Genomic DNA, 26864 nt, shown 5'->3' with positions numbered 1-26864 from the left:
GGCGGGCCGCGCCGCCGAGACCAAGCCCGACTCGGGCGCGCCCCCTCGCGCGCGCTCGGCACTCGAGGAGGCAGGGTGGAGCCGGAGGGTGACAGCCTTGCCCAGTGGCCGGCTCCGCTACTCCCCGGCCCCGCGGGCCTTGGGGAAGGCCTGTCCGGGCTCTGGCACCCGCGGGAGACACGACGGGAGCGAGCCCGCCCGGGGCCCGAATCTGCGCTCCTGGAGCGTGTTCGTGGGCGTTTGGTCCTACCCAGGAGACCCGGGTGGGGATCCCCGTTAAAGAAGGGGATACCCAGGCTCTAGGTGGATGCGGGCACTGGCCTAAGGAAGGGGCAGGCCATGTATCGACCCGACCCGGGTTGTCTGTACTCGACCCATATAGGACCTAGGAAAACAGCCAGGGTTAGAATGGAAGTTTGCCAGGCGCTTCTCCAGCCTACCCATACCTCATCACAGCCCTAGAAGAAGACACCATTACTATCTCTTCTTCACAGATGGGGAAACAGCCTGAGAGAAGTGAGAAGGCTGGCCAAGTTCTCATAACTAGAAACAGATTCTCAGCCAACTGACCGCAGGGCCTGACTGCCTTCCCAGCCATGAAGCTTTCTGGGCACAGAATAAGAAATGAGGGGTGGGAGGTGGCTGAAGGGTTAGCAAGCACCCCTTTCTCTTGTACCGCCATGAGACATCCTAGGGGCACCAGTCACTGGTGGCTGCTCACAGCCTAGGCAGTGATGAAGGCTTGATCTAAGCCAGAGAATCCATCGTGGTGTCAGACATGTCAGCCCAACAACCCTCACATCCAGGCCTCACTGCTTGGGGCCACCCCTAATTTATTCTGTGCCCAGAAAGCTTCATGGCTGGGAAGGCAGGCAGGCCCTGCGGTCAGTTGGCTGAGAATCTGTTTCTAGTTATGAGAACTTGGCCAGCCTTCTCACTTCTCTCAGGCTGTTTCCCCATCTGTGAAGAAGAGATAGTAATGGTGTCTCCTCCTAGGGCTGTGGTGAGATATGGGTAGGCAGGAGAAGCTCCAGGCAAACTCCCATTTGACCCTGGCTGGAGAGGCCAGGATTGGGCTTCTCCCCCTTCCTCTATTCCAGAGATGCTTTGTGACCATGCCCAAATCATTCTCCCCCACCCCCCACCCCCAGGCCTCAGTGTCCTCAATGCATAAACACCCAGAACTTTGAATTCTGTTAACTCACCCAGAGGGCCTGCCCATGCCCACAGTCAACAAAACAAAAGGCTGTCTTTTTGTATCTGCCTCCCTACAGAAGAAATAAGAATGATGGAACTAGGAAACTGGCTCCCAGATCAGCTGGACTTTAGCAGGCTTTAGGGCCAGGCTGAGAAACCCTCCCTCACCTGCCCAGTACCCACCCCAACCACTAACTCCAGTGGGGCAGGATACTCTCACCATTTGAATACTCAAGAGACTACACAGTAGACACTGAGAGGATTGAAGTGGCATTCTGTGATACCCAGGTCTTTCAAAATGTTGTCCTTTATACTTGCAGGGCAGAGTGGTTTTGCAGCTTATCTCTAAACCATCGTGAGAATCAGGATTTGGAAGCAGGAAGCAGCCAAGCAGATCATCTAGTCTACTACATTTACTATTTACTACCCACGTGTACACATAGTCATGGTCATAACTTTCTCTGTATTTTAGTCCCTACATGCTAGCCATATACATTAATGTACAAGTGTAGCTCCTGTCCCACTCAACTCTGCAACTCCAGTACCTAGAAAATGTAATATCAACCATCCAAAGTAGTTTTCAAAACAGCCTTTCCTTTCTTTGCACATGAGGTATTCACATACATAGATATATGTATAAAACAGACTCATCAACAGAAATAAAAACTCATTGTTGCCCAGGGTCTCAGAAAATAAAAAATTCAATTACAGTGATACTAATAGCTAACACTTGCTGAATGTTTACTATGTGTGAAGCCAGGTAACAATGTATGCATTAATTTAATCTTCCCAATAATTGATGACTGGGTACTAGTCCTCCTTCACAGATGAAAGACTTGAGGCTCAGGGAAGATAAAGATCACTACTTGCCTGCGAGTTGCTGACAAATTACTGGAGCTGGTCTCTGAACCCAGTTCTGCCCAATGCTGGGTGCTTTACTGTACAGGGTAGACACTGCTTCCCTTGACTCAGATAATGAATACCCAGTCATTCATCCAATAAACATTTATTGAGCACCTATTTTGTTCCAGGACCTGTGCTATGAGTACCATAATGAACAGACAGAGCCCAGGATTGCCAGAGGGGTGGTTAGAGCCCATGGGAAGGCTGTAGATTTGATCCGCTGAGAATGGGGATGTTGGGAGTTGGGGGAATATGAAGGTCATACCATTAAAACCTGTGTTCTTGGGGACCACCATACTTGCTGAGAAGTAATAACTCAGAGATGGTAAGGGCATAAAGAAGAAAACCAGCTGGAGGCCAATGACAATAGCAGCAGAGATGGAGAAAAGTAGATGAACTGATCCTGCTCACATGAACATACTTGAGCTTGTAAATATCTACATGATTGTAAAATGTGAAAACCAAAAAGAAGTTGTATGGTATCTGGACATTTTGTTTGTAACCAAGCAGGGAAAGCTTCAAATAAGACCACCTTTCTAGAAGAAAAAGACTATAAACGATTGGATATTCACAATACCAAATGCCTGATTGCGTCATTTACAAGAGGAATGAACTCAGAAATAAATAATTTCTACTAATTCAGGGCTGAAGCAAACCAGTGAAAATCACTGACTTATATATAACAAAGGTGATGTATAAGCCTGTTGGGAAACACTGGTCTTGACTTTGGCCCAGTAAGGGAGGAGGGATAGAGCAAGCAAAGACACAACATAGCCAGAGTTTGGACAGTGACTTTGGATGACAGCTTCCACCTCTGAAAAAATGGGAATAACAATTTATAAAAATAAGCTATGATAATGAAGTGCCTGACCCTCCATGCTGACTATTATTTGCACAGATTAAGGATATAGATGTATTTCAATAGCAAAGTGGCTAGTTTTATCTGCCAACCCTTCTTACCTCCCCACCATGTAATAACTAAAGCAAGCTATTCGTTTTCTTAAATGCACTACTGTTGAAACACGTAATTTAAATGGATTTGCTCTGATGGGAAAATAGAAAAGTAAAGTTGTATTAAGATTTGTCTAATAGTAATAAAAAAAGATTTATCAAATAAGTTAGTCATCTACTATTAAATATACATTCAGATGCTTAATAATTTTCTAAAGAAAGAGATTTATCTAAATTTTCTCTGGATGGGCTCATGAAGCTCTTTCACTTCACTATGCTTCCCTTCTTCATCAGAATCTGGGTAAGTGTGGTCCCACAAGACCCTAAAGGGATGCTGGGAGTAAATGATGCAACTGGGTGCAGGCCTGGAAACAAAGGAGCCCAATAAATATTTGCTGAATGAATCCTTATTTAATTCATTACTGCTATAGAAAGAAAAATGTACTATGGCAAATTCCCAATAATATGTAACGCTTTGGCATTGAGAAAATTATAAAAACTAAACTTTTTTTTTTTTAAATAACTCTACTCAACCATCACGCTCAAGTTTTTGCTTGGAGGAGACCAAGAGGTTGGCAGTGACCAGCGATTGGAGATCCCTTTGCCGCATAACACGGGTTTTACCTTCCTGACAGCAAACTAAGTCTGCAAAGGACTTCAGGAGAGGACATGGCTCCTGCGGCTGTACAATTCCACCCAAGCCGTCCCCAAAAGACAGGAGTCCTGGCCAGTCAGAGGCCAAGGGCTACTCCAGGAGGTTCCAGGGGCCCCATCTCACCCCAGGGTGGGCTAGCTGGGTCGGGTCCTCGCCTCGGAGGCGGAGGCACAGAGCTGACTCAGGGCGTGCGAAGGGCAGGAAGGCGCCCGCCGCCTTGTCCACTCGGACGCGCTCCCCATGATGTAGATCACCAATCTGCACCCTAGTCCCGGGGTCACCACCTTTCCCAGCGAGCGAGAGCCCCCAAGGAGGCGAAGCTTCGCCCTCCCCCATCTTTGTGTCAATAACAACCATTTCCCCATGGGTGCCCAGCGTTTGATTTTCCTAAGAAACTTGACATATGGACAGATGGCTACGTAGGCTGGGGAGATAGGGCAGTCGGTGCCTACTCTAAAAGGGGGAAATCGCGGTACAGCAGTGGGAGGGGCTTGTGGGGGCTTTGGGGATGGGGGCGGGGAGGGGAAGGTTCCACAGCCCCTCCCTCTCCCCCCCCCCCACCCAAGCCCCGCGCTCGGTGGGAGCTGCCCGGTAGGAAGAGGACACCTCTCCACCGCCGCTCCGGCCACCCCGGCCCCACTGGCGCGACGCTCCCCCCGGCCGCTCGGGCGCTCACCACCCGGGCAAATACCTCTAGCCATGGCCCGGCTCTGTCACCGCCTAGTATCTCCCGGGAAACGGGGCTTTCAAAAAAAGTTGCAACAACTGTAGCCAACAGCTCCGCGAAGCCACGGCCGCTGTCCTGGTTGGCGACGCCGCCCGCCTCTCCCACGGCTGCCCGTCGTGATAGGCGGGCTCGGCGGGAAAGCCCGCCCTTCTTCCCGCCTCCCCGGCGAGGGCGGGGCGAGCGGCCACACTTTCTACAAACGCTTTCGGGACAGGTCCCGACGGAGGAGGTGGGAGGGGGTTTAAATTTTACTGTCTCCTGGCGGTGATTGGCTGCGCCGGAAGGACACCGCGCTGCCATTGGGGGGCCCCAAACTCCTCCCTCTCCCGTTGCTTTAGCTGGTCCTCGGGAGGTGCAGTCGCGCGGCTGGTGGCCCGGGCTCAAAGTGGACCGGATCTGGGACTTCCGGCTTTTGGCGAACTGGACCGGAACCTGTCCTTTGACCCCCCCCCCCAACCTCCCCTCGTGACCGGGGAAGCTTAACTCTCCCTTCAGTATTCAGCGGCTTAACCCCTCCAGCAGTTTAATCCATTTACTCCTGGCTTTGAAAGGTTTAAGGAAAGAATCTGGCCTTCCAGTATTCAAAAGCAGCTGGCACAGCTCACAACGAACCGGTGGGTCAATCTCCCAGAACCTCGGCAAGTTCCAGCCTAACATCCCTCTTTCCCCAATGAGGAAATGCGAGTGGAGGCTAGAGGAGACAGGTAACTTACCAAGGTCACTCTGCAGTCCAAAGGCAGGACCCGCCCGATCCCTCTTTGATTCACAACCCATTGGATGGCTGCCTTAACCCCGGAAACTGGGCTGCCCAGTTCTCCACTTAGGGGAGGCTCTGTCACTAAACTCCCAGAGGAGCACAGGTGTACTGGATATTCTTTGTTTTGAACACTGAGAAAGTGTCTAGTTACAGGGGGGGTGGGGGTGGGAGCTGTGAGCAAAGGTAACTCATCCATTGTCTTTATTTGATTCCCAGGAACATTTTGGAGGCAACTCTATCCCCCTCTGCCACTGGCAAAGGACCCACCATTGTACTAGAAAAAATAGGAAAGCAATATACGGTGATGTATGTGAAAACACCGGGGAGAGGAGAAGGTGACACTTGTCATTAACTTGCATTTACATTAACATTGCCAACAAGCTGGCAATGCTTCCAGCTCTCATCTTTCCCAGAGTCCAATGATGGAGTCAAACTGTGGTCTTCAGGGTTCTGTTCAACTTCATTCAATATATAGAGGTTTTTATACTGTCCCCAGAATTCATTAGTTCACCATTTCTGAGTACATACCTGCTGCTTTCTGGCACACAGACAGGCACTTTTAGGGAAGAAGGAAGAAAACACTTTCAAAAACAATAATTATTAAAGTGAGCAATGCTACCAGTAAAGTGAAAATGGGGAATTTTACAGAGCATGAGTGGGGAGACAGTGACTTCTTTAGATCAGCAAAGTTCAAGAAACCCTCCTTGAGTCTTAAGTTATATACCAAATAAGTCAGAAGAGATCCTTCTAGCTAAAGGGAATAGCAATTACATGAAGGCGGGAATAACCCTGTAGTGCTGGGGAAATATGAAGATACCCAGTGTGACATGAGTTTAGATATGACCAGGAAGATGAAGGCGACAGGGCTGGGAGGCAGACAGGGTTGGATCCCTTGGGTCCTTGTAGGCTGTGCTGGTCTCAGCTCCAAATCCCCTTTCTCCACACTGCTCTTCCTTCAGGACTGCCAACCAGGTTCATCTCTTTGAGTCAGTGTTAGGTTCTGTGGCTAGGAGAGGTTTCAGGGAGAACTGGAGGCAGGGGGAAGGAGAAAGGACTTGCTTCTGCTTGCTGGCACTTGCCATCATGGCCACCTAAGAAGGGACATTTTGCTCTGGCAACAGCTTTTGGTTCCTCTTCCAAGTTCTTTCCACACTCCTAGAAACAGCTTTACATGCTCTCCAGAGATGCCAAACAGATGTAAAATGAAACAAACTTTCCGACTGGAAGGCCAATGAGTATTTACCAGCAGGGAAGGGGTAAAAGGGTGGGTAAATCAGGGAAAAGGAGCAATGATATGGTGAAGTCAAGAAAGGGACACTCAGTGGGGTCTTCTGAAGCATAGACACATGGGTCTCAGCGCTGAACACCAGAAACCTATGCAGTCAGTGCCAATGCTATGTTTCATAAGAAAAGTGTCAGCAACAACTCCTCTTAACAGAGTTTTGAAGGTAACTTTGCAAGCCTGTCCCCTCTGTTCTTGAGGACTACTAGCAAGCTGGTGGTGCCCATTTCTTTGAGATGCCAGAAGCTGCTCCCAGGACCCCTCTGATCCTTCCTGCTTTAATAGCCCTAACTTGATCTCTTTGTTCTCCAGCCCCAGAGATGGGAACTGCTTCCTACAGTTGTTACTTTAGTTTGCACTCCCTCCCCCCCACCTTTTTGGTCCTTCTCCACCTGTTTGATCAACTTGCTATTATATTTATTTTGTAGAAGAAACGGGTGTAGGCTAGAGATGCTGGGGGTGAGAGGATTCACCAGAGACAGAGTGGGAAGCAGAGTAGGCAGATCTACCAAAACCCTTGCCTGCTGAGGGGAGAAGCGGGCAAGACAGGAGAGGTCTGTGCATGAAGGTCAGCTCCCTGCCCAGGGCTCAAACTCGTACCTCAGTGGCTGTGGACAGCTTCATAGTACTGCGACTTAACCTTTTGCACTACAAGGCAGCCCCAGGACTTCATTTTTTCCCCAAGTCTAATGGGAAATCTCTAAATGGTTCAAAGCCCAAGCACAGGTCCATAGATTGGTGAGCCCAAACTGGAATGCACGGCAAGCAGTTACATAAATGACAAGCAACTATTTTGAGAACTGAACTCTTGGAATAATGTGACATGTTCCTGCAATGTCTACCTCATGTGGATGAAATCACAGCAATGCTATGAAGACTTTCCTTTACGCCAATGTTATCTTTGTGATGATGTGTATTCTGGCCTTTGCTATTGTCAAATACTTAATAATGTGAGCATCAGTCTTTGTAAGGTTCCACTGAATGGGATAGGATGTGTGTATCATGACCTTCCATAGCTGATACAGACACTGTAATCTTGTTACTCCATCCAATTCTTCTGTAGGGTCTATTTTATCCATACACATTTATTAGTGGTATGCATTTTCTATTACATGCATGTATGTACATATGTATATGTCTACACACATGATAATATACTGATGTGTAATGTACTTGGAAATCAAGCAAGAGTGAAACCATATTCTGCCTGGTAGGCTTTTGGTGTATGAACAACCTACCTGGTTATTAAAGGAGAGAATGAATATAAAGCATTTGGGAATGCAGCAGTTTGAAATGGTAGCCATAGAACAGTGGATAAAGTAAAAGTCCAATTTGCATAAGTAACAGTACAAACTTGCATCTTAGTGTGTTGCTGTAATTTGGAGTTATTAGTAGTTCTTTCCCCATTCTTTTTCTTAAAGATTTCTTTTTATTTATTTATGAATACAAGATCTGTGGTGTAAGCCAGGGGTGGGGTAAGACAATTTTCCAGAAACAGAGTAGGGAGAAGAACAGATGGACTGACTGAAATATGCAGCTGAGGGTAGCAGCAGTCTAGACAAGAGAGGTCTGCTGCACCATGTGGGTCAGCTGCCTGGCCAGGAAGGAACCCAAGCCACAGTGGCTGGCTAAAGGTTGATAGCACTGAGACTTAACCCCTGCACCACCAGGGGAGGCCCTAACCACATGGGCTTTGAGAGGAAGAGATGAAATAAAGACATGGTATCTGAAGAGACATGGGTTCTGGGTAGCCAAAAATCCATGTCTCAGAGCACAGATTTTCAAAGCAGTGAAATACAGTGAATGAGACTATGTAAGGGGATGATATCATAACCTACTTGTCCAAACCTAGACTATGTACACTGATGTGCCTGAACTGTAGGTAAGCTGTGGATTTGTGTAATAATTGTATGTCAACACGTGGACGTACATTTGTCATCTGGTAAGGGATATAGGGAGTTCACTGTGAGGGAAGAGGGTATATGGGTTTTTTTTTTTTTTTTTTGCTTAAAAAAAAAAATACTCTCTACATCATGTTGACAACCATCTTGAAAAACCCAGTTGATGCTTCAGCCACATTCTGCTGTTCTATTAGACGTTACTGTCTACTCATTCTGGGCAACTCTACTGCCATGGAGTCCATGATATCATCTCTTCTTGGTTCTGCATTGACTTCTCTGGCCTTCCTCAGGGTTCTGCCCTTGGCAGAGATACCTCTGCCATCTCCATTAGTATCATGTTATCCTTTCTCATATGTTTTACCACCCAACTAGGTCCTCAAGCTGGAGACTCCAACTGCTTGCTGATGTCTCCACTGCGATGTTCCACATAAATCCTCAAAATTCCTTGTGCTAGACTGATTTGGATGACTTCCAATGAACAATGCCTCTCATTATTCCTAATCTTTCCTGAGTCTGTCGTACCAGTTAACCAATTCAATGTGGTAGAAATATCTGTGTCCACTGCAAGCCTAAGATTTAAGAAAGGCCAGAAGTTCCTGCTTTTGTATTCTAAGCCAGTATGTAAGAACCATGGAGAGGCTGCTGAAAAAGCCACATGGGGAGGGGGGGGGGACCATGCAGAGAGATAATGTAGACAGAGAAGTATAGCTGTCCCAGCACCCAGCTAAGCCCAGGCCAAAATTGATCCACCAGCTGTGATAGTCACATAGTGACTAGTAGCAGGACCAGCAAAAGAACTCTCCAGCTGAGCCCACCACAGCTTGCAGAATCATGCAAAATAACAAAATGACTAATAAACAGTTTGGGGGTAGTTTGTTACATAGGCAAGAAAAACATTCCTTATATCTAAAATCAAACTTATTATCTTTCTCTTCAGACCTGTCTATTTTCCTGAGGTCCTAGCTTCAGATAATGGCACCATTACCCAAGCCAAAAACTGAATGTCAGCCTCAGGACTCCTTCCTCCCCACTAGCCCTATCCACTTAGTCATCATGTCTTGCTGGCTTCACCTAAATATTTCTTATTTTTAAGATTTATTTATTTTGGCCCTCCCTGTTGGGTGTAACAGTTTAAAAGCACAGCACTATAAAGCAATCCACAGTCACTGCAGCACGAGTTCAATCCCCGGCCACGGAGCTGACCCACATGGCGCAGCATACCTCTGCTCACCCACTGCTTCCCTTGCCTTTCCGTTCAGTTCTGCTCCCTACTGTGTCACTACTTTGTCTCTGGTGAATCCTTTGACTCCTGTATCTCTGGCCTGTATCCCAGTTCTTGTACGCATAATAAATAAATCTTTAAAAGAGTAAAATTATTTATTTACTTTATGCATATAAGAACTGCTGTGTGGGTTAGAGGTACAGGGATGAGAGGATTCACAAGAAACAGCAGCAGAACAGGAAGATCTACTAAAACACACTGCTGAGGGGAGCAGTATGTGAGACAGGAGAGGTCTGCTGCGCGATGTGGGTCAGCTCCATGGCCAGCCTGGATTGAGCTCATGCTGCAGTGGCTGGCGATAGCTTGATAGTGCTGTCTTTAACCCTCTGTCACCAGGGAGGCTCCAGTTCAGGTTCTTATTTACTTTCTACCTATCTGGTCTTGGAATCTGCAGCCCAGTTTTTAGCCCCATTGGCTACAATTGCTTCTAGAACAATGCCTCTAGAATGCATATCCAAACCCTGTAGTCTTCAGAATAAAGTACAACAAACTTGTCTCTAAAAGCATTTTGGGGGCTTCCCTGTTGGCTCAGGAGTTAAAGTCTCACTGCTTTCACACTATTGCCAGCCACTGCAGCTGGCCAGGGAGGTAATCCACATGGCACAGCAGACCTCTCCTGTCTCCCTGCTGCTCCCTTCAACAGTATGTTTCAGTGATCTACCTGTTCTGCTCCCCACTATATGTCTGATTGATACTCTCACCCCCACCCCATGTCTCTGGCCTGTACCCCACTAATCCACATGGCACAGCAGACCTCTCCTGTCTCCCTGCTGCTCCCTTCAACAGTATGTTTCAGTGATCTACCTGTTCTGCTCCCCACTATATGTCTGATTGGTACTCTCACCCCCACCCCATGTCTCTGGTCTGTACCCCAGTTCCTGTATGCATATTTTTTTTAAATAAAAACATTTGGGGGATGCCTTTCATTATCTTTGCAAACCTGTGGGAATTTTTTGTTTACTTACAACATTATTTTTAATATATATGAGTTTATTTTTATATCATTTTGTGCATTTTCCATCTCATTTGCAATCCCCTTGGGCTTCCCATCACCAAATCACCCATGTGCCGTCACCATAGTCCAGTGCATTTCCCTCCTTCCTGTGGGAAACTTTTTAACCAGATGATTCACCATCAGTTCAGGCAAGACATAGAAATGACACCAGTTATTTAGTGGTGGTAATTTAACTTGGAAAGTGTCAACTAGATATAAATTGGCTTAACTAGGTAATTGACAAGGTCAAGAGAGAATGTTCAAGGGCCTCCCTGGTAGCCTAGGGGTTAAGTGTTAGTGCTGTCACTGCTGTGGCCTGAATTCCATCCCTGGCCAGGGAGCTGAACCACATGACTCAATAGACCTCTCTTGCCTCACCTGCTGCTCTTCTCAGCAGTGTATTTTAGGGGATATTCCTGTTCTGCTCCCCACTCTGGTGAATCCTCTCACCTCCACTCTGCACCTCTAGCCTACACCCCAGTTCTATGCAAGATTAAAAAAAAGTGTTCAGGCATAATTGAGGTAGCAGCTGCAGGGACCTGCTAAGGGGACAAAGGGAAAGAGCTGGGTAATTTAAAAGTCAGAAGCATAGCAAAGGGGCCCCATGTTCCTGAAATCCAAACAGATGCCACTGTCCACTCTTACAGGGTGGCAGGTGGAATTCTCATTGGTCCTTCTGGTCCTGGTATCTGGAAGGTGAAGGTGTGTTTGATGCCCTGAGACAACTTCTGCTAGCGTGGCTAAAACTCACCCTGCTAAGGGAAGGAAATGCAGCTGCCAAGGTGCTGAGGCCTCTGGACTGACATTCACAGGTTCACAGGAAATGTTTTCCTCCTCCAGCCTGGCAGCCTCCTCCAGCACTCCTTACTAAGAGTCTTAACAACCAAAAGGCTGGTAGAAATGTCATTTTGCAGTGCATCAAGGTAAAGAAGCCTGCATTTTGAATTGAGAAAATATCTTAAATCTGCAGATACACAAACCTGCTTACTGTCCTTTCTACTTAGCTTTGCTCCCTACCTGTTTCAGGACAGTTGTCCATGTTGGTTCTTCTTCCTGATATGCATTTTCTTCTGCTTTTGTAAATAGCACCTATATATTTTTTAAGGTTTATTTTTATTTATTTATACATAAAAGAACTGAGATATAGGCCAGTGGTGCAGGGGGTGAGGGGCAGTATGGGGGGATGACACCAGGGAGGCCCAGCATCTATTTTCATCAGTCCTTGGACTTCTTTAACTTCCTGATAAGATTAAATTCCTCCCTAACAGGCTCTGTTAGCTTTTTGTAACATTGTAACAATTTACATTTTGTGTTATTTCCAGATGAATGCCCACTGGACTGCAAGGGCACTGATATCAAGGGCATTCTGTGTTCCTAACCTTACACATAGTACCCTGACATTATAGGCTCAATAATTATTTGTGTGTGTGTGTGTGTGTGTGTGTGTTTTAGGACTTATTTATGCATACAGAACTAGGGTACAGGCGATAGGTGCAGAGACTGTGAAAGGATTCACCAGAGACAGAGTGGGGAGCACAATAGGCAGACTGACTTGAAATATACTGTTGAGGGGAGCAGCCAGCAAGACAGGGGAGTCTGACCAGCATGTGGGTCAGCTCCCTGACTGGGGATCAAACTCATTCTGAGGCAGCTGTGGCTAGCTTCATAGTGCCCAGTATTTGTGTGTTTATTTATTTATTTATGCATAACAAGAGCTGGGTGTAGGCCAAAGGTGCAGGAGAGGTGAGTTCTGGGGAACAGAACAGGCAAATGTACTTGAAACACACTTCTGAGGGGAGCAGCAGGGAGACAGGAGAGGTCTGCTGCACCATGTGGGTCAGCTCCCTGGCTGGCTCGAGATCAAACATGTGTTCTCTCCAAACTGTTCTATTTGTATATCCAAGCACACTATATTACTAGATATTCTCACAGATAGAGGCACTTTATTCTTTTGAACAACTGTTTCATTGTAGGAAATAACCAGCTTAACCAATCCTTTCTATGAAGACTTTTAGATTGTTTCTAATCTTTTGCTTCTGAAAATAAAGCTGCAATGGGATAAGCTGTGCATATTTTTTTTCAACTGAGTTTTTTTTTAATATTATTTATTTATGCATATAAGATCTAGGTGCAGGCCAGAGCTGGGGTGCAGGCCAGAGGTGTGGGGTGAGGGTTTTCAGCAAAGACAGAATGGGAAGTAGAATGAGTAGATCTACTGAAACACACTGCTGAGGATGCCACCAGGTGAGAGAAGTTTGCTGAGCCATGTGGGTCAGTAACCTGGCTGGGTATCAAACTCCTGCTTCAGTGGCTTCTGATAGCTTCATAGTGCTGTGAACAAACCTCTGGTGCCACCAGAGAGGTTTCCTGATTTTTTAAAAATAGTTACTTTACTTACTTAGGCATACAAGAACTGGGGTGTGGGCCAGAGTAGAGGGTGTGGGGGAGAGGTGAGAGGATTCACCACACAGAGTGGAATAGAAGAGTTGGATCTACTGAAGTATACTTCTGAGGGGAGCAGCCTGAGGACAGGAGTGGTCTGCTGTACCATGTGGGTCAACTCCCTGGCTGGGATTCAAATTCAGGCCCAAGTGCTGGTGATCACTCTGAAAGTTAACCCTAGTGCCACCAGGGAGACCCCTGTGCATAAAACTTGTGTACATCTGTGCAATTATTTTAGAAGGACCCTCTGAAATGCCATGTTTTACTCTTGGTCAGGGTAGAAAATATGCAAAGATAGCAGCAAGAACCTGGCTTGGATGCCCAGGAAGTACCTCAGAGGGTAGTGGAGTGTCGGGGTTAGACTTCCACTTCCAGAATCTGGTCCTCAATAGTTCTAGTTAGCGTATACCTAGTTTGGGGACACTTGGAAACCAAATGGTTCCAAAGAAGCTTCAGAAAACACTGCAAGGTTAATTAGAATGTCTTAGATATCTTTGCTGCTTCCTCTTACATTTCTTTCACTTTTCATAATGGGACAGCAGTGCAACTGCTGGTTTGTTGTCATTGCATTGGCCCATAAACTAGTTTAACAGGACCTGGTTCTTATGGAACTTTTTTTATTATAACTTTCACCTTTTAGGTGAAAGTAAAGTGACTAGCAAGGTGATTTGTTGGCAACTGAAAAGATTTATTTCTTTATTCTTTTATTTTTATTATTATTTAAAATGTGTATTATGCATACAAGAATAGATACAGGCCAGAGGTGAGGGGTGTGAAAATATTCACCAGAGACAAAGCAGTGAGCAGAACGGGCATAATGACTGAAATACATCCCTGAAGGGATCAGGGGCGGGTCAGAAGGTCTGCCATGCCATATGGGTCACCTCCCTGGCCGGGAATTGAATTCATGCTGCAGTGGCTGCAGATAGCTTCAAAGCGCTGTGCTCCAACCTGTTACACCACCTGGGAGGGCCTAAATGTTTATATCTTTAAACGCACAACTAATGCATTTATGTATACAAATGCCGAGTTGGAAGATCCATAATTATTCTTGCCACAACTACTTTCTCTCCTCTTCCTCCACCTCCATCACTGTCTCTTGAATAGCTCATGCTGTAACCCCCAAGTGTTCTAAGACCTGGTTTGTTTTCTGCAGAAGGCGAAAGGAATGTGCGGCCAGTAGGGGGCAAGAAGCTCCCGGCGCGCCTATTACCTAAGCAACGGAGTCAAACCGCATTCTCTAAATGAGTTTTCAAAAGGGATACCAATAAGTTCATTTGGTGTTCTGTTGGGTCATGTAATCACAGTAACCAAAATAATCGTGTACTGGAAATAAGAGGTGGTAGGTCGGCAAAACTCTGCAGCAAACCCTACTTGAGAACAAGTCTGTTGGGGTTCTCCAGTGTGAAGAGGATGACAGTGAGGCACACTGTGCTCGGGTTCCCCACCTTTGGTAACTGCACTGTACCAGCACAGTGACTCCCACCTACTTGAGGTTTCATACAGAACAAAATGCTTTGAACGAGCCTAGTGAGCGATGCATTTGCGAGTATCTTTCTCTGGGATCAACCAGACAATGAACAGATTTGCAGTGGTCGAAAGACAGTAGGTAACTTCCTGGTCTGAAGCTGCACATCACAAACGTTTTGAAGATCGCCAGCGGCCCCTCCAAGAAGGACTCGCAAGACAGGTGTGGGACGCATGCGCCCCGGCCCACCGCCTGACCTCCCCGTAGCCACCCGGCGCGCCGACCTCCCTCCCGACAGGCCGCGGGGCAAAAAGGGCGGGGGGAGTGGGGCGGAATTCTCGCGACGCCTTTCGAGCGCCGGCGGAAGCAGTAAGCACGTGACTCTCCTAGGCGGCCTTCGCCTTCCCCCCTCCCCCTTCTCGGAAACCCGGCCCCCTCACCCCTCGCCCACCCCGCAGACGCTGTAATGGACCGTTTGGGTTCCGGAATTCCCTTGGATCCAACCACTGGTACCGGGTCGGCGGGAGCCGGCGGAGTTCTTGCAGGGCGGCGAAGGCAGGGGGTGGTCAAGATGGGGGGGGGAATCATCTTCCTTTACCTAGGAGGAAGGCGGGGCCGAGAGGGGCGCTGGGGGTTGGGGGGGGAGGAGGAAGTCACGTGGGCGCGCGGGGCGCGCTGCGTGCGCGCGGCGCCTCATTCGTCGCTCCGCCCCCCTCCCTCGGCGGGGGGGGGTCGGGAGGAGGGGCGTCAAGATGGCGGCGGGGAGGTAGTCGGAGCCGGACGCCGCTACCGCCGCCGCCGCCGCCACCGCCGCCTCCGCTCCAGACGCCTCTGGTTCCTCAAGCTCTCGCCGCCCGGGATAAGCTGCTCCGGCGTCGGATCCCGCGGGGAAAGTAAGTCCCACCCGCCCTTTTCCTGCTTTCACACTCCCCCTCCCGGACAGCCTCCCACTCCCACCCTCCTCAGGGGGCCGTGTGGGGCCGGGCTGGTGGGGGGGGAGCACCACCTCGCCCGGGTTTGGGGCCTCCCTCGTCGCCCCTTGGCTGTGCGTCCCGGGGCTCCGGAGGGCACGGTCCCCGCGGCGGCCCCGCCGCGCTTGCTTCCTCAGCCCGTCAGAGCCGGGCCCTGCGGTCGCCGTGCTTGGGGCTCTCGGGCCCGGTGAGCTCGCTGTCCCGGGCCGGAGGCAGCCCTTCGGGGGAGAGGCAGGATCTGTGGAATGGCTCCAGCTGCCCTCTGGGCGCCCAGGTCGTTACTCTTAGCCCGTAGGCTGAGAGCCCGCAGGGAAAGTGAGCTCGGGGATTCTTCCAAAGTCGTCCTGCCGGAGCATCGCTCCTGATTTAGGGCGATTGCTGGCGGCGACAGGATCGCCCTAGGTCTGGACAGTGCACCAGCAGTTCTCAACTTATCTGGCTGTGGGGCGCGGGGTCGGTACGTGGGCACATGGGGGCCACCTTCACGCCTCGCCTTCCAGATTCGCGGCGCCTGGCGAAGGACGGTTGGAGGATCTGTTTATTACTTTGTGTTTGGCGTGAGGAGCGCCTTAAGTTCCCCACGCGGGTGCTGGTGGTTTCCCAGCTTGGGGTCGGTTTAACCGCTGAGGAGATCTGGATGTTGCTGAACCCTTGTGATTGTTTCTTTTCCTGACCCTGGCATCCAGCTCCTCCCCTTCCCACTAGGGCTTTGTGCTCCTATTTGGTTAATGTTTGCGGACCACTAACTTGATCCTCGTACAGAGCAGCTCTTTTTATGTGCGTGCTCGGTTTACTGTGGGAGGCTTTTGTTTTGGGGAGTCTCTGGTTGAGAAACGAAGGAGAGAGAAGATGAGAGTCAAAGAAAGCAACGTCTTTACCCATTGAATTGCGCAGCCAATTGTAACCGTACCCGGAAGTTTGTACTGAACACGTGTTGATGAGGGAAGGTATATCAATGGCCCCTTTGACCTTTGAAAGTTGATTATTCGCAATTTATGTTCAATTATATGTTTCATATTCTTAAGATAACCAGAATTAGAAACGGAATAGGGCTTCTAAAGAAGCTCTTGGGAGAGTCCAGAAAGCTGTCAAACCCTGAGCACACTTGCCTGGAATTGACTTGATACCCACAGATGCTTAAACCCCCTAACAGCGGAGAGATTCCATTTTTTCCAGTTACTTAACGGCAATCAGAACTGAGTTTCGTAAGCAGCAGGCAGAGCCGTCATCATTGCACAAAGATAATTTCGAGGATAAAATGCAGAATTTCCTTTCAGTGAGTGGGATATTAATTTTGCAAAGAAGGGAACATTTTATTACCACGTTTAGAGTAGTTTCCACAATTTACCTTAGCAGAAGAAATCTTTACCTCTCTACCCCCTTGTTTATTTCCCAGTCTAACTTTATTCCAAACATTTCTCTTCAGACTTCTGAATAAATTTCACTTTCGTTTCTGGGTAAGTTTTTAAAAGGTGTTAGTAGCATATTGGTTGTTCATTAATTGGTGCAATTATGTATCTTTTACTTTTACATATTTTAAGGAATTTGCTGAAATTATTTCAAAATGTGTAATATGAAGAACGCTTTTTAAAGTGATTCATAGACTTCAGCTGAAGATACGTTTTGGTTTTTCTTGGTTTCTAAATTGAGCCTTACTTGACACTGCCTGTGAAAGATGTAAACACTCAGCTTTGAAGTCTGATCTTAACCTAGTACTAATCTGTCTTTTTGGGGCTCTGGTTTCCCACGCTTAACTGATACAGAGATAACTTCTGAGAGAAATAATCAATTAATTATTAAAGTGATGTAATCCCCAAGTTTTGTCTTTTTTTATACCAATTGTCCAATCTACATTAATGGGCTTGAATTTACTAAGTATTAAAACAACCTTGTGATACCACCAAAATGTTCTGCAGCTGGAAAAGATAGACTTTTAAAGAGCAGGTACTCTTTATCACCCAGTGAGGTTATGATACATATCCCATCATATTAACATGTGTTAACTTGTTGGGAGGCAGTTTATAGCACAGAGCAGTGACATTCAAACTTTTTGACTGCATCCCACTCTAAGAAATCCTGTGTATTTGCAATATAGAAATATAAATGTTTATGTATAAATAGAAGTGGGAAACTTTATTTTGTTACATGTTTATTCTGCATGCACATATTTTCTGTTCTCTACTGAAATACTTAAAAGTACTGATCATGATGCATAAGTTGCCTCACTAGTTTACTGTGTAGTGACCATCAATTTGAAAGATAGTGGTGTAGGGTTAATCTAAGAGTACAGAATATTGGAGGGAGTGGTTGCAGACCTCCCGGTTTTATAAATCTGTTCCAAGTTTGTTTTGTTAACTTTGTTATACTTTCTCAAGCCCTCAGTTTCTTCTTTGTAGGGTTGGAGGGGGGCAAGAAGGTCGTGTTTACTCATGGGTTATTTTTAGGGTTAAAAGAGGAAAAATTCGGCCCTCCCTGGTAGCACAGTGGGTTAAAGCACAACACTAAGAAGTTGAAGCCACTTCAGCATGAGTTCAATCCCCACCCCATAGGTGACCCACATGGCATGGCAAATGTCTCCTAACCTGCCCACTGCTCCCCTCAGCAGTTGACCTGTTCTGCTCCCCACTCTTGTCTCTGGTGAATCCTCTCATAGCCCCTTCACCTCTGGCCTGTACCCCAGTTCTATATGCATAAATAAATCTTAAAAAAAAAAGGAAAAATTTAAGCATACAGTAAATCTAGTAAATCTTAGGAAGTTTAGCTATCTTGAATTTGATGTGCTGACCTAGAAAAATTGTTTCATTTTTGCTCGCTGATTCTTGTTCTCTGTGAAGCACTAACTCCATATACAATTTGTACATTCCTTTGTAAGTCCCTTCTTCCTATAGATTTTGTAGTGAAGTGGGAGGGGAGGTCATTTTACTGAACAGTTGCTTCCATGAGAAGTAATTGTTAAAAATAAGATTATGTCCTGTTAGGTAAAGAACTATGTCTTATAATGAACTTTTTTTGATAACTGCCTTCTCTTTCTCCTGATATTCTAAAGGGGTCAAGTGCGTAGTATATATTTAATAAATACTTATCAGTGGGCTATGTGAGCTAAATTCTAACTGAATCATTGTTCACTAGATTCTAAAATAATCAGTTATTACCACATCTGGGATGTATAAAATCAAAATTGAAGCTAAGACAAAAATCAGACTGGTTAGTGCAATTAAATAAGAAAAAAACCCTTTTTATTATTTCAGGCAAAGGTATTTTCTAAGTGCACATGTTCTGCTGTCTATAGACTGATTAACTGGACAAACTGCATGGCTAGGTAAAAAAAGATGCGATAAGACACTGGTTTGAGAGTTAACTAGTGAATAGATTGCCAACAAGTTAAATTGGCTTTCTGGGAAAGTATACATTATATCAGCAATATGGAGTAAACATTTCTTGAGCACAACACTAATATTTATCAAAATGATAGTTAATAGCTAACAGCTAGCATTTATTTCAGTTAGCATAACATTACTCAACATAGCAATTCTATAATTATGATCTATTTTTATCTTATTTGAAGAGGAGGCTATTACTTGACCATAACGTACAACTTAAGTATGCTAGTAGTGCAGTTGGAAGTGCACTGACTGTACGAACATTCACTACACATAGCCAGTGGTAGAGCCCCAGGTAATTTCTTTCACTCTTTTGTCTCCCTAGCTTTCTGCCAGATGCTGTAGATACATACCTTTCATCTGCCCAGAGATATAAAAATCTGCTTTAAATATCAACAAGAACTTTGTCCTTTTAGGTTTTAGTGTCAGTATCCTCAGTGGAAACTGTATCCTTTAATTCTTCTGATTGGATATTATCATAGATGTTTTCATAGGTGTACTGTTTTGATTTAGGTTATATTTTCATGTATATGTGATAAAATGGGATCTTTTCATTGTCTTGTTTGAGATAAAATCACAGAGGTTAGTAACATGAGCTTCCCCTTGAAGTCTGAAATCCTTTCTAGACACTGGAAACAGTTTTCATACATGACAGTGTTTGCATTTGTATTGTACTTTGTAGGATGTTTGCCCTCTCAGAGATAAATACTACTTATTTGTAAAATGAGATTGGATAATATAACCTTTTAAGGACTTTCACAGTCCCAGCACCGAAATCTGGGAGTCTAATACTTTCAGGATAGGAATATGATTAAATATTAAGAGTTCTGCTAATGGCAGTAGAGAATGACATAGATGTTCCCTCTCTATTCTTTTCCCCCTTCTTCATGGAAAAAATTAGAAGTAGAAAATTGTGACCAATTGCCTGAGAGAGAAAGCACTCCTAAATTTTATTTGTATATAAAATATACAAAATTTAAATCCTTTTATTGTGAAAGACAGTGTTTTATAGATATCTCATTATTGGGATATGATTAGAAAGTCTCAAACTGATTTCTGTAAATAAATTTGAAAAAGTGAGTGTCCTTTATAACTTGTTGCCATTATTTCTTGGGTAAGTTTCTTAACAGATTTCTTTTTAAGATTTTATTTATGCATACAGAATTTGGGTGCAGACCAGAAGGGTGGGATGGGGGGGTGGTAGTGAGAAGATTCACCAGAGACAGAGTGGGGAGCAGAACAGGCAGATTTACCAAGAACACTGCTGAGGGGAGCAGTGAGCAGACCAGGAGAGGTCTGTCAATGCCATGTGGGGGCCATGTGGATCACCTATGGGGCTGGGGATTGAACTCACTGAAACGGCTGCTGCTGGCTTGCAGTGCTGCACTTTAACCCAGTGCACCACAAGGGAGGGCTTTTTTATTATTAAATTTAATTAAGATTTGTTTATTTATGCATACAACAACTGGGGTACAGGCCAGAGGTGTGGGGTGTAAGGGTGAGTGGATTCACCAGAGACAGAGTAGGGAACAGAACAGGCAGACTGACTGAAATCCACTGCTGAAGGGATCGGTGAGCCAGACAGGAGAGGCCTGCTGTGCTATATGGGTTAGCTGCCTGGATGGGGATTGAACTCTTATTGCAGTGGCTGACTAGAGCTTGATGGCACTGTGTCTTTAACCCCTGCGCAACCAGGGGTGCCTCCCCCATTTTAATTTTAGACTGCCACTTGGAAGTTAAGTATTGAAACTACATGTATTAATGTTTGATTTCATGAAATAAAGAAAGAAAAAAGATTTTGCACATAGGTATTGCAAGTCAGAGTAGGGAACAGAAGGAAGATTGACTGAAATCCACTGCTGACTGGAGCAGAGGGAGACAGGAGAGGTTTTGTTATGCCATGTGGGTTAGCTCTCTGGTAGGGGATCAAACTGGGCTGTAATAGTGCTGAGACTTAAACCCTTATACCGGCAGGGAGGCCTTGTCATGGTATTCTTTTTTTGGTGATAGGAGGTGATGAACACTGACACTTAATTCTGTTTCACAGTTTGAGAACAAATACACTAGCTGAAATTATTCATGTAACATGGCATTAATTTTCTGAGAAAAATAAATACAATCAGGTTTCTGTAAATACATGTACATGTGTACATACATACCTATATGTGTATGTATAGTTTATTTCAGGAAATTGAGAAAGCTTTGCTGAGCTTTTCCCCCTACAAAATGGGCAAGAATTTGTTTTAGTGATAAATTTGCTTTAATGCTAAGCGTATAGTTGGAAAACCCCAACCTAAAATGGGTTTGCTCCTAAATAGACATTTCCCTCTTAAATTCAATATAATTCATTCACCTTTTAGATTCAGTCCTTCTGGGCTAAACATTTTATTTTTTACTTTCTCTTGATGTAACTTCTAACCATCAAATTGTGCTTTTTTGTGCATTTCATGATCTCCCTTCTGTTCTAAACTTCCTTCCCTCTTTCTCTCCATATCCTGCTGTAATAACACATCACTTCTCCCTTGGTCCTGCTTTAGCAGTTTCCAAGATGTCTCTCTGCTTTTGGTTTTTGTTTCCACATTACTGTGGAGCAATCTAAGTGACAAGACTGTATCAAGAAGTCCCCTATCTGAAATCTCTTTAGTGACCCTCCATTACCCACAGGATTAAGTGAACAGATTGTTAGGCTGTGGTGATACCTGCAGGCTGTGGTGATACCTGCCTTGTCTCTGGTTATCACCTTCCTGAGCCTTGTATTTCTGTTCTCAGTTTCTATGTTGAATTATTCGAACAGTTATTCTTAAAGCATCCTAGTGTCTCATGCCTCCAAGAGTTTGAATAAGCTGTCCAAAAGGATCTTTGTTCACCAAGTGATTTTGCCTTGAGACTCTCCTGTCCTCCCTTGCTCTCTTCCCAAGCAAAGCTCAACATTTTTCTATTTCTATACCATTTTGTAGACATATATTCTTACTGTGATTTCCATACTTCAGTCCTTCCCTTAAGGTGAATTTTTTGGTGCCAGAGACTATTCTCTTTCATCCTTTCTGTTTGACGTATAGTAAGCTCTTCATTAAATATTGAATTAATGGGTCTGATAGAAAATGTTGGTTTATATTTAGAAGAGTTGTCATTTTAAGCTTTTTTATGTTAATATTTAATGTTTTATTTTAAAGATGGTGGAACCAGGGCAAGATTTACTGCTTGCTGCTTTGAGTGAGAGTGGAATCAGTCCAAATGACCTCTTTGATATTGATGGTGGAGATGCAGGACTTGCAACTCCAACACCTACCCCTCCCGTCCAGCAGGTAAGAGTTAGCAAAATCTCTGAAATGGAGATCTTTAGTTTTAATTTCTATTTATCAAAGTATGTTTTATTAAGCCTTCATTTTAAATTACATGTGAATTTTTTATATTTGACAATTAGTCTTCATTCATAAAATGAAGAAATACGAGAAATATTTGCAGTGAAACTCAAAATATTTTCTGCTTTGTTAGGTTCTTTAAAGATGAACTGTTTATAGTTTTTGTAGCATCGTTAATCTTTAATGTTAAGACTGTTGCCATATGCCTGATGTCAGTATTTTACATTCAGTTTGATGTAAAAATTAGCTATTTGTTTTGTTTTTAAAGATTTATTTATATATATAAGAACTGGGGTATAGGCCAAAGGTACAGATTGTAAGAGAACTCACCAGAGACAAAGCAGGGAGCAGAACAGATGGATTGACTGAAAATACACTGCTGAGGGGAGCAGTATGCAGGTCAAGAGAGGTCTGCCACTCTATGTGGGTCACCTCCCTGAACAGGGAATCGAACTCATGCTGCAGTGGCTGCAGATAGCATCATAGTGCTGTGCTTTAACCCATTGTGCCACCAGGGAGGAACCCTTGTTAACGGTATTTTTTTGTTTTTTCAGAGTGATTTACTTATGCATTCTAGAATTGGGGTGTAGGCCAGAGTTGTTGGGGGTGAGGGGATTTAGCAGAGACAGTGAGGAATTGAATAGGCAGATGTACTGAAATATACTGCTGAGGGGAGCAGTGGGCAGGTCAGGAGAGGTCTGCCATGCCATGTGGGTCAGCCCCCTGGCTGGGAATTGAACTCATGCTGCAGTGGCTGGTGATAGCCTGATAACGCTATCTTTAATCCCTGTGCCACCATGGAGGCCTTAACTTTATGTTTTAATAAAATATATCTCTTGTTCATGAAACAGTTCACTGCCATCCTTTCTCTGATGATGTTTTTCCCTCCAGTCAGTGCCACTTAGTGCATTAGAACTAGGTTTGGAGACTGAAGCAGCAGTTCCTGTTAAACAAGAACCAGAATCTGTGCCTACTCCAGCACTATTGAATGTTCGGGTAAGTTGTTACTAGATATAGTGTTATTACCAAAATAGTGTAAGGTTGTAATAAGAACATGTGAAGTAGTTTTATTCACTGCTTCTCTTTTTGCCTACTTTTCCTGTATCCTACTCTCATCTCTGATGCTTCAGAACATTTATTTTTCTTTAAGGTTTATTTATTTTAAAGATTTATTTACTTATGCATACAGAATTGGTTGGGGTATAGGCCAGATGGCAGGAATAGTGAGAGGACTCACCAGAGAGAGAGTGGGGACCAGAGCAGGCAGATAGGTGAAGTATACTGCAAGAGGAGCAGCAAGTGAGGCAGGGGAGGTTTGCTGGGCCATGTGCGTCACCTCTGGCCAGGGATCGAACTTGTGCTGAAGTGGCTATTAGCTTTGTAGTGCTGCACTTTATAACCTGTTGTACCACCAGGGAGGGCCCTGAATTTATTTTATTTATGAATACAAGAGGTGAGATATACCCCAGAGGTAGGGGTTTGGGATGAGGGTGGTGGTGAGAGCATTCATCAGAAACAGTGGGGAGCCAAACAGCAGTTCTACTGAAATACACTGCTGAGGGAAGCAGCAGGCCAGATGGGAGAGGTCTGCTTTGCCATGTGAGTCACCAGACTAGCTGGGGATTAAACTCATGCTGCAGCGACCGTGGCTAGCTTTTAGTACTCAACCCCTTATGTCACAGGGAAGCCTATGTAAAACATTTCTTTCATTCTTTTGGTATTTAAGTAACATAAAACAAAATCCTTGTGTCTATTTATTGCAAATGATTAAAAATTTTAGTGTTCTTTTTTTTTAAGATTATTTATGCATATGAACTGGGGTGAGAGGGTGGTGAGAGGATTCACCAGAGACAGAGTGGGGAGCAGATCAGGCAAACTGAAATACACTGCTTAGGGGAACAGCAGGTGGGTCAGGAGAGGTCTGCTGCACCGTGTGTGTCCCCTCCGTGGCTGAGGATGAAACTCATGCTGCAGTGGCTGCTGATAGCTTCAGACTGCTGTAGGAACTCCTTATGCCACTAGACACGAGGGAGGACCTGGTTAGTGTATTTTTTTTGTGTGTGTGAAGTTGTGTTTTAACTACAGAGCTCTTCTGACCCTACCTGAAACTGCAGTTTTAAACTTAAACCTGGTATTGTAACATTATTGGACAAACTATAATTTTATAATTTGCGATAAATTATTGTTGTTGAGAGCTTTGTTTGAAGGTGATAAACAGAGAACACTTATGGAAGTCATGGAAAAAATAAATAATTTGAAAAGTAAAAGAAATAGAAGTAAACAGTTACATAAAAATACATGATCATGGCCCTCCCTGGTGGCACAGCGGGTTAAAGCACAGCACTGAGAAGCTAAAGCCACTTCCACATGAGTTCGATTCCTGCCTGCCCTGGAGGAGATCCACTTGGCGAGGTAGACTTCTGCTGACCCGCCCGCTGCTCCCCTTAGCAGTGTACTTCGTTGATCTGTCTGTTCTGCTCCCCACTCTGTCTCGGGTGAATCCTCTCACCCTCTGCATCTCTGGCTTGTACCCCAGTTCTGTATGAATAAATAAATAAATCTTAAAAAAAAGATTTAGGCCCTCCCTGGTGGCGTAGCGTGTTAAAGCACAGCACAAAGTAGCTTAAGCCACTTCCGCATGAGTTCGATCCCCGCCTGCCCCAGAGGAGCTCCACATGGTGAGGCAGACCTCTCCTGACCCGCCTGCTGCTCTCCTCAGCAGTGTACTTCATCGATCTGCCTGTTCTGCTCCCTGCTCTGTCTCTGGTGAATCCTCTCACCCTCCACATCTCTGGCCTGTACCCCAGTTCTGTACGAATAAATAAATAAATCTTTAAAAAAAATATTTATTTATGCATACAGGAACTGGGATGTAGGTCAGAGGTGTGGGGCAAAGAGGGGATTCACCAGAGACAGTGGGGAGCAGAGCAAGCAGATTAAAATCCATGAAATCCACTGCTGAGCGGAGCAGCGAGTGAGGCAGGAGTGGTCTGCTGTGCCATGTGGGCCAGCTCCCTGGCCGGAGAATCGAATTCCTGCTGCAGTGGCTGCTGACAGCTCCATAGTGCTAACACCCAACCCCTTGTGCCACCAGGGAGGTTCCATGTTATGTTCTTAGAGACCCTAGAACTCCAGAGATGAAGTAATTTGCCTGAGGTTATCTACCTAGCAGAGTAGCAATGGGCTTAGGAATACTGCCCCTAGTTGTATATCTAGGGTTACCGTGCATCATACTTTGCTGAGAGAGTCGCATTTTTGACTTGCCGTCACTGATCTTGTATAAAATGCCATTCTACTACTTTTCCTCAGTGTTGTGTGTTAGTATGGTAGCTTATAGCTGAAGATGAAGTTGCAATAGTTCATTATGAATAAAAGCAGGTTTTTGACTTTAAAGTGTTTTGACAGTCCTCTGCATTGAAGAATAAAGCATTTGCAGTATATGATGCATTTGGTCTTCTTTTCTAGCAGCAGCCTCCATCTACTACTACGTTTGTGCTGAATCAAATAAATCAACTTCCGACCTTGGGATCTACAATTGTAATGACCAAAACCCCACCAGTAACAACTAATAGACAAACCATCACTTTAACCAAGTTTATCCAAACTACTGCAAATACACGCCCTTCAGTTTCCACACCAGCAGTACGAAATGCCATGACCTCTGCACCTTCAAAAGACCAGGTTCAACTGAAAGACCTACTAAAAAATAATAGTCTGAACGAACTCATGAAACTTAAGCCACCTGCTAATATTGCTCAGCCAGTTGCAACAGCAGCTAGTAAGTCTTGTTTTCAATAGTGTTAGTTGTCTGCTTTTGTAAGACATGTCATTGTGTTTTGGAGGGTTTTCTTGGGTTTAATATGAACTGGGCATGAATGTTAATGTGTGCATGACTGTGTTTATGCTCTTAAACAATTCAAGGGAAACAAAAATTTAAAAGTCATTTACCTTTGAAATGAAAAACAATTTCCAGTTAACTGCATAAATACTATGTGATCTCAGTCTCATATACTTTGAATAAGGGGTTAACATTTTTCTCAGTTTCTGAAATTAGTGCTTCTCAAACTACATGTGTATAAGTCCCTTGGGTATCTTTTTAAAAACCAAAATCTGATTCAGTAGGTCTTGGGTGGGGCCTAAGATTTGGCTTTTTAATGGGCTATTGGACCGGCAACAGTTCTGTTTCTGTAGGTTCGTGGACCTTGCCTGAAGTGACAGACTTGAAACTGATGATCTGTTCTTTACTGTGACTTTGACAATGGTTTTTCCTCATTGTTCATAGATAGTTGTGCTCTCAGTAAATTCTCACTTAAAATACACATTTATTATAAAGTAATTCAGTATACTTCAATACTTTTTCCATAAACTGAGGTAAATTCACGTATCATAAAAGTCATCCTTTAAAGTATACACTTCAGTAGAATTTAGTCTGCTGGTGGAGATGTGCAACCACCACCACCAGGTAATCTTTACTGCTATAAGAAGGGGCTTAGATTTCAAGAGAAAAAGCTTAGCAGTGATGTCTAATTAGTTGATTCATAAAGCCTATTTAGATTTTTTTCTCTGGAGTATCTTTTTGTTGTTGCTTTATT

At 44.9% G+C, this 26864-nt stretch overlaps 1 protein-coding gene across 2 annotated transcripts in view; it reads left to right on the top strand.

Annotated features, from left to right (window-relative positions):
* The first annotated feature begins 15309 nt into the window (after positions 1-15309).
* Positions 15310-26864, top strand: part of SBNO1 (strawberry notch homolog 1 (Drosophila)) — a 54840-nt gene continuing 43285 nt past the window's right edge. The window contains exons 1-4 of one of the 2 annotated variants that reach the window (XM_012731042.1): positions 15310-15452; positions 22084-22215; positions 23164-23268; positions 25741-26050. In XM_012731042.1, the coding sequence (XP_012586496.1) occupies positions 22084-22215; positions 23164-23268; positions 25741-26050 (547 nt within the window). In that variant the 5' untranslated portion in view covers positions 15310-15452. Of the gene's footprint in view, positions 15453-22083; positions 22216-23163; positions 23269-25737; positions 26051-26864 lie in introns of both variants that reach the window. The other variant, XM_004690815.2, reaches the window with a different exon arrangement.

The sequence above is a fragment of the Condylura cristata genome, unplaced genomic scaffold (genome assembly GCF_000260355.1).
Source record: "Condylura cristata isolate star-nosed mole 26May11 unplaced genomic scaffold, ConCri1.0 scaffold00029, whole genome shotgun sequence".
NCBI lineage: Eukaryota > Metazoa > Chordata > Mammalia > Eulipotyphla > Talpidae > Condylura > Condylura cristata.
The sequence above is the reverse complement of the archived record's forward strand: the minus strand, read 5'-3'. Positions and strand labels throughout refer to the sequence as shown.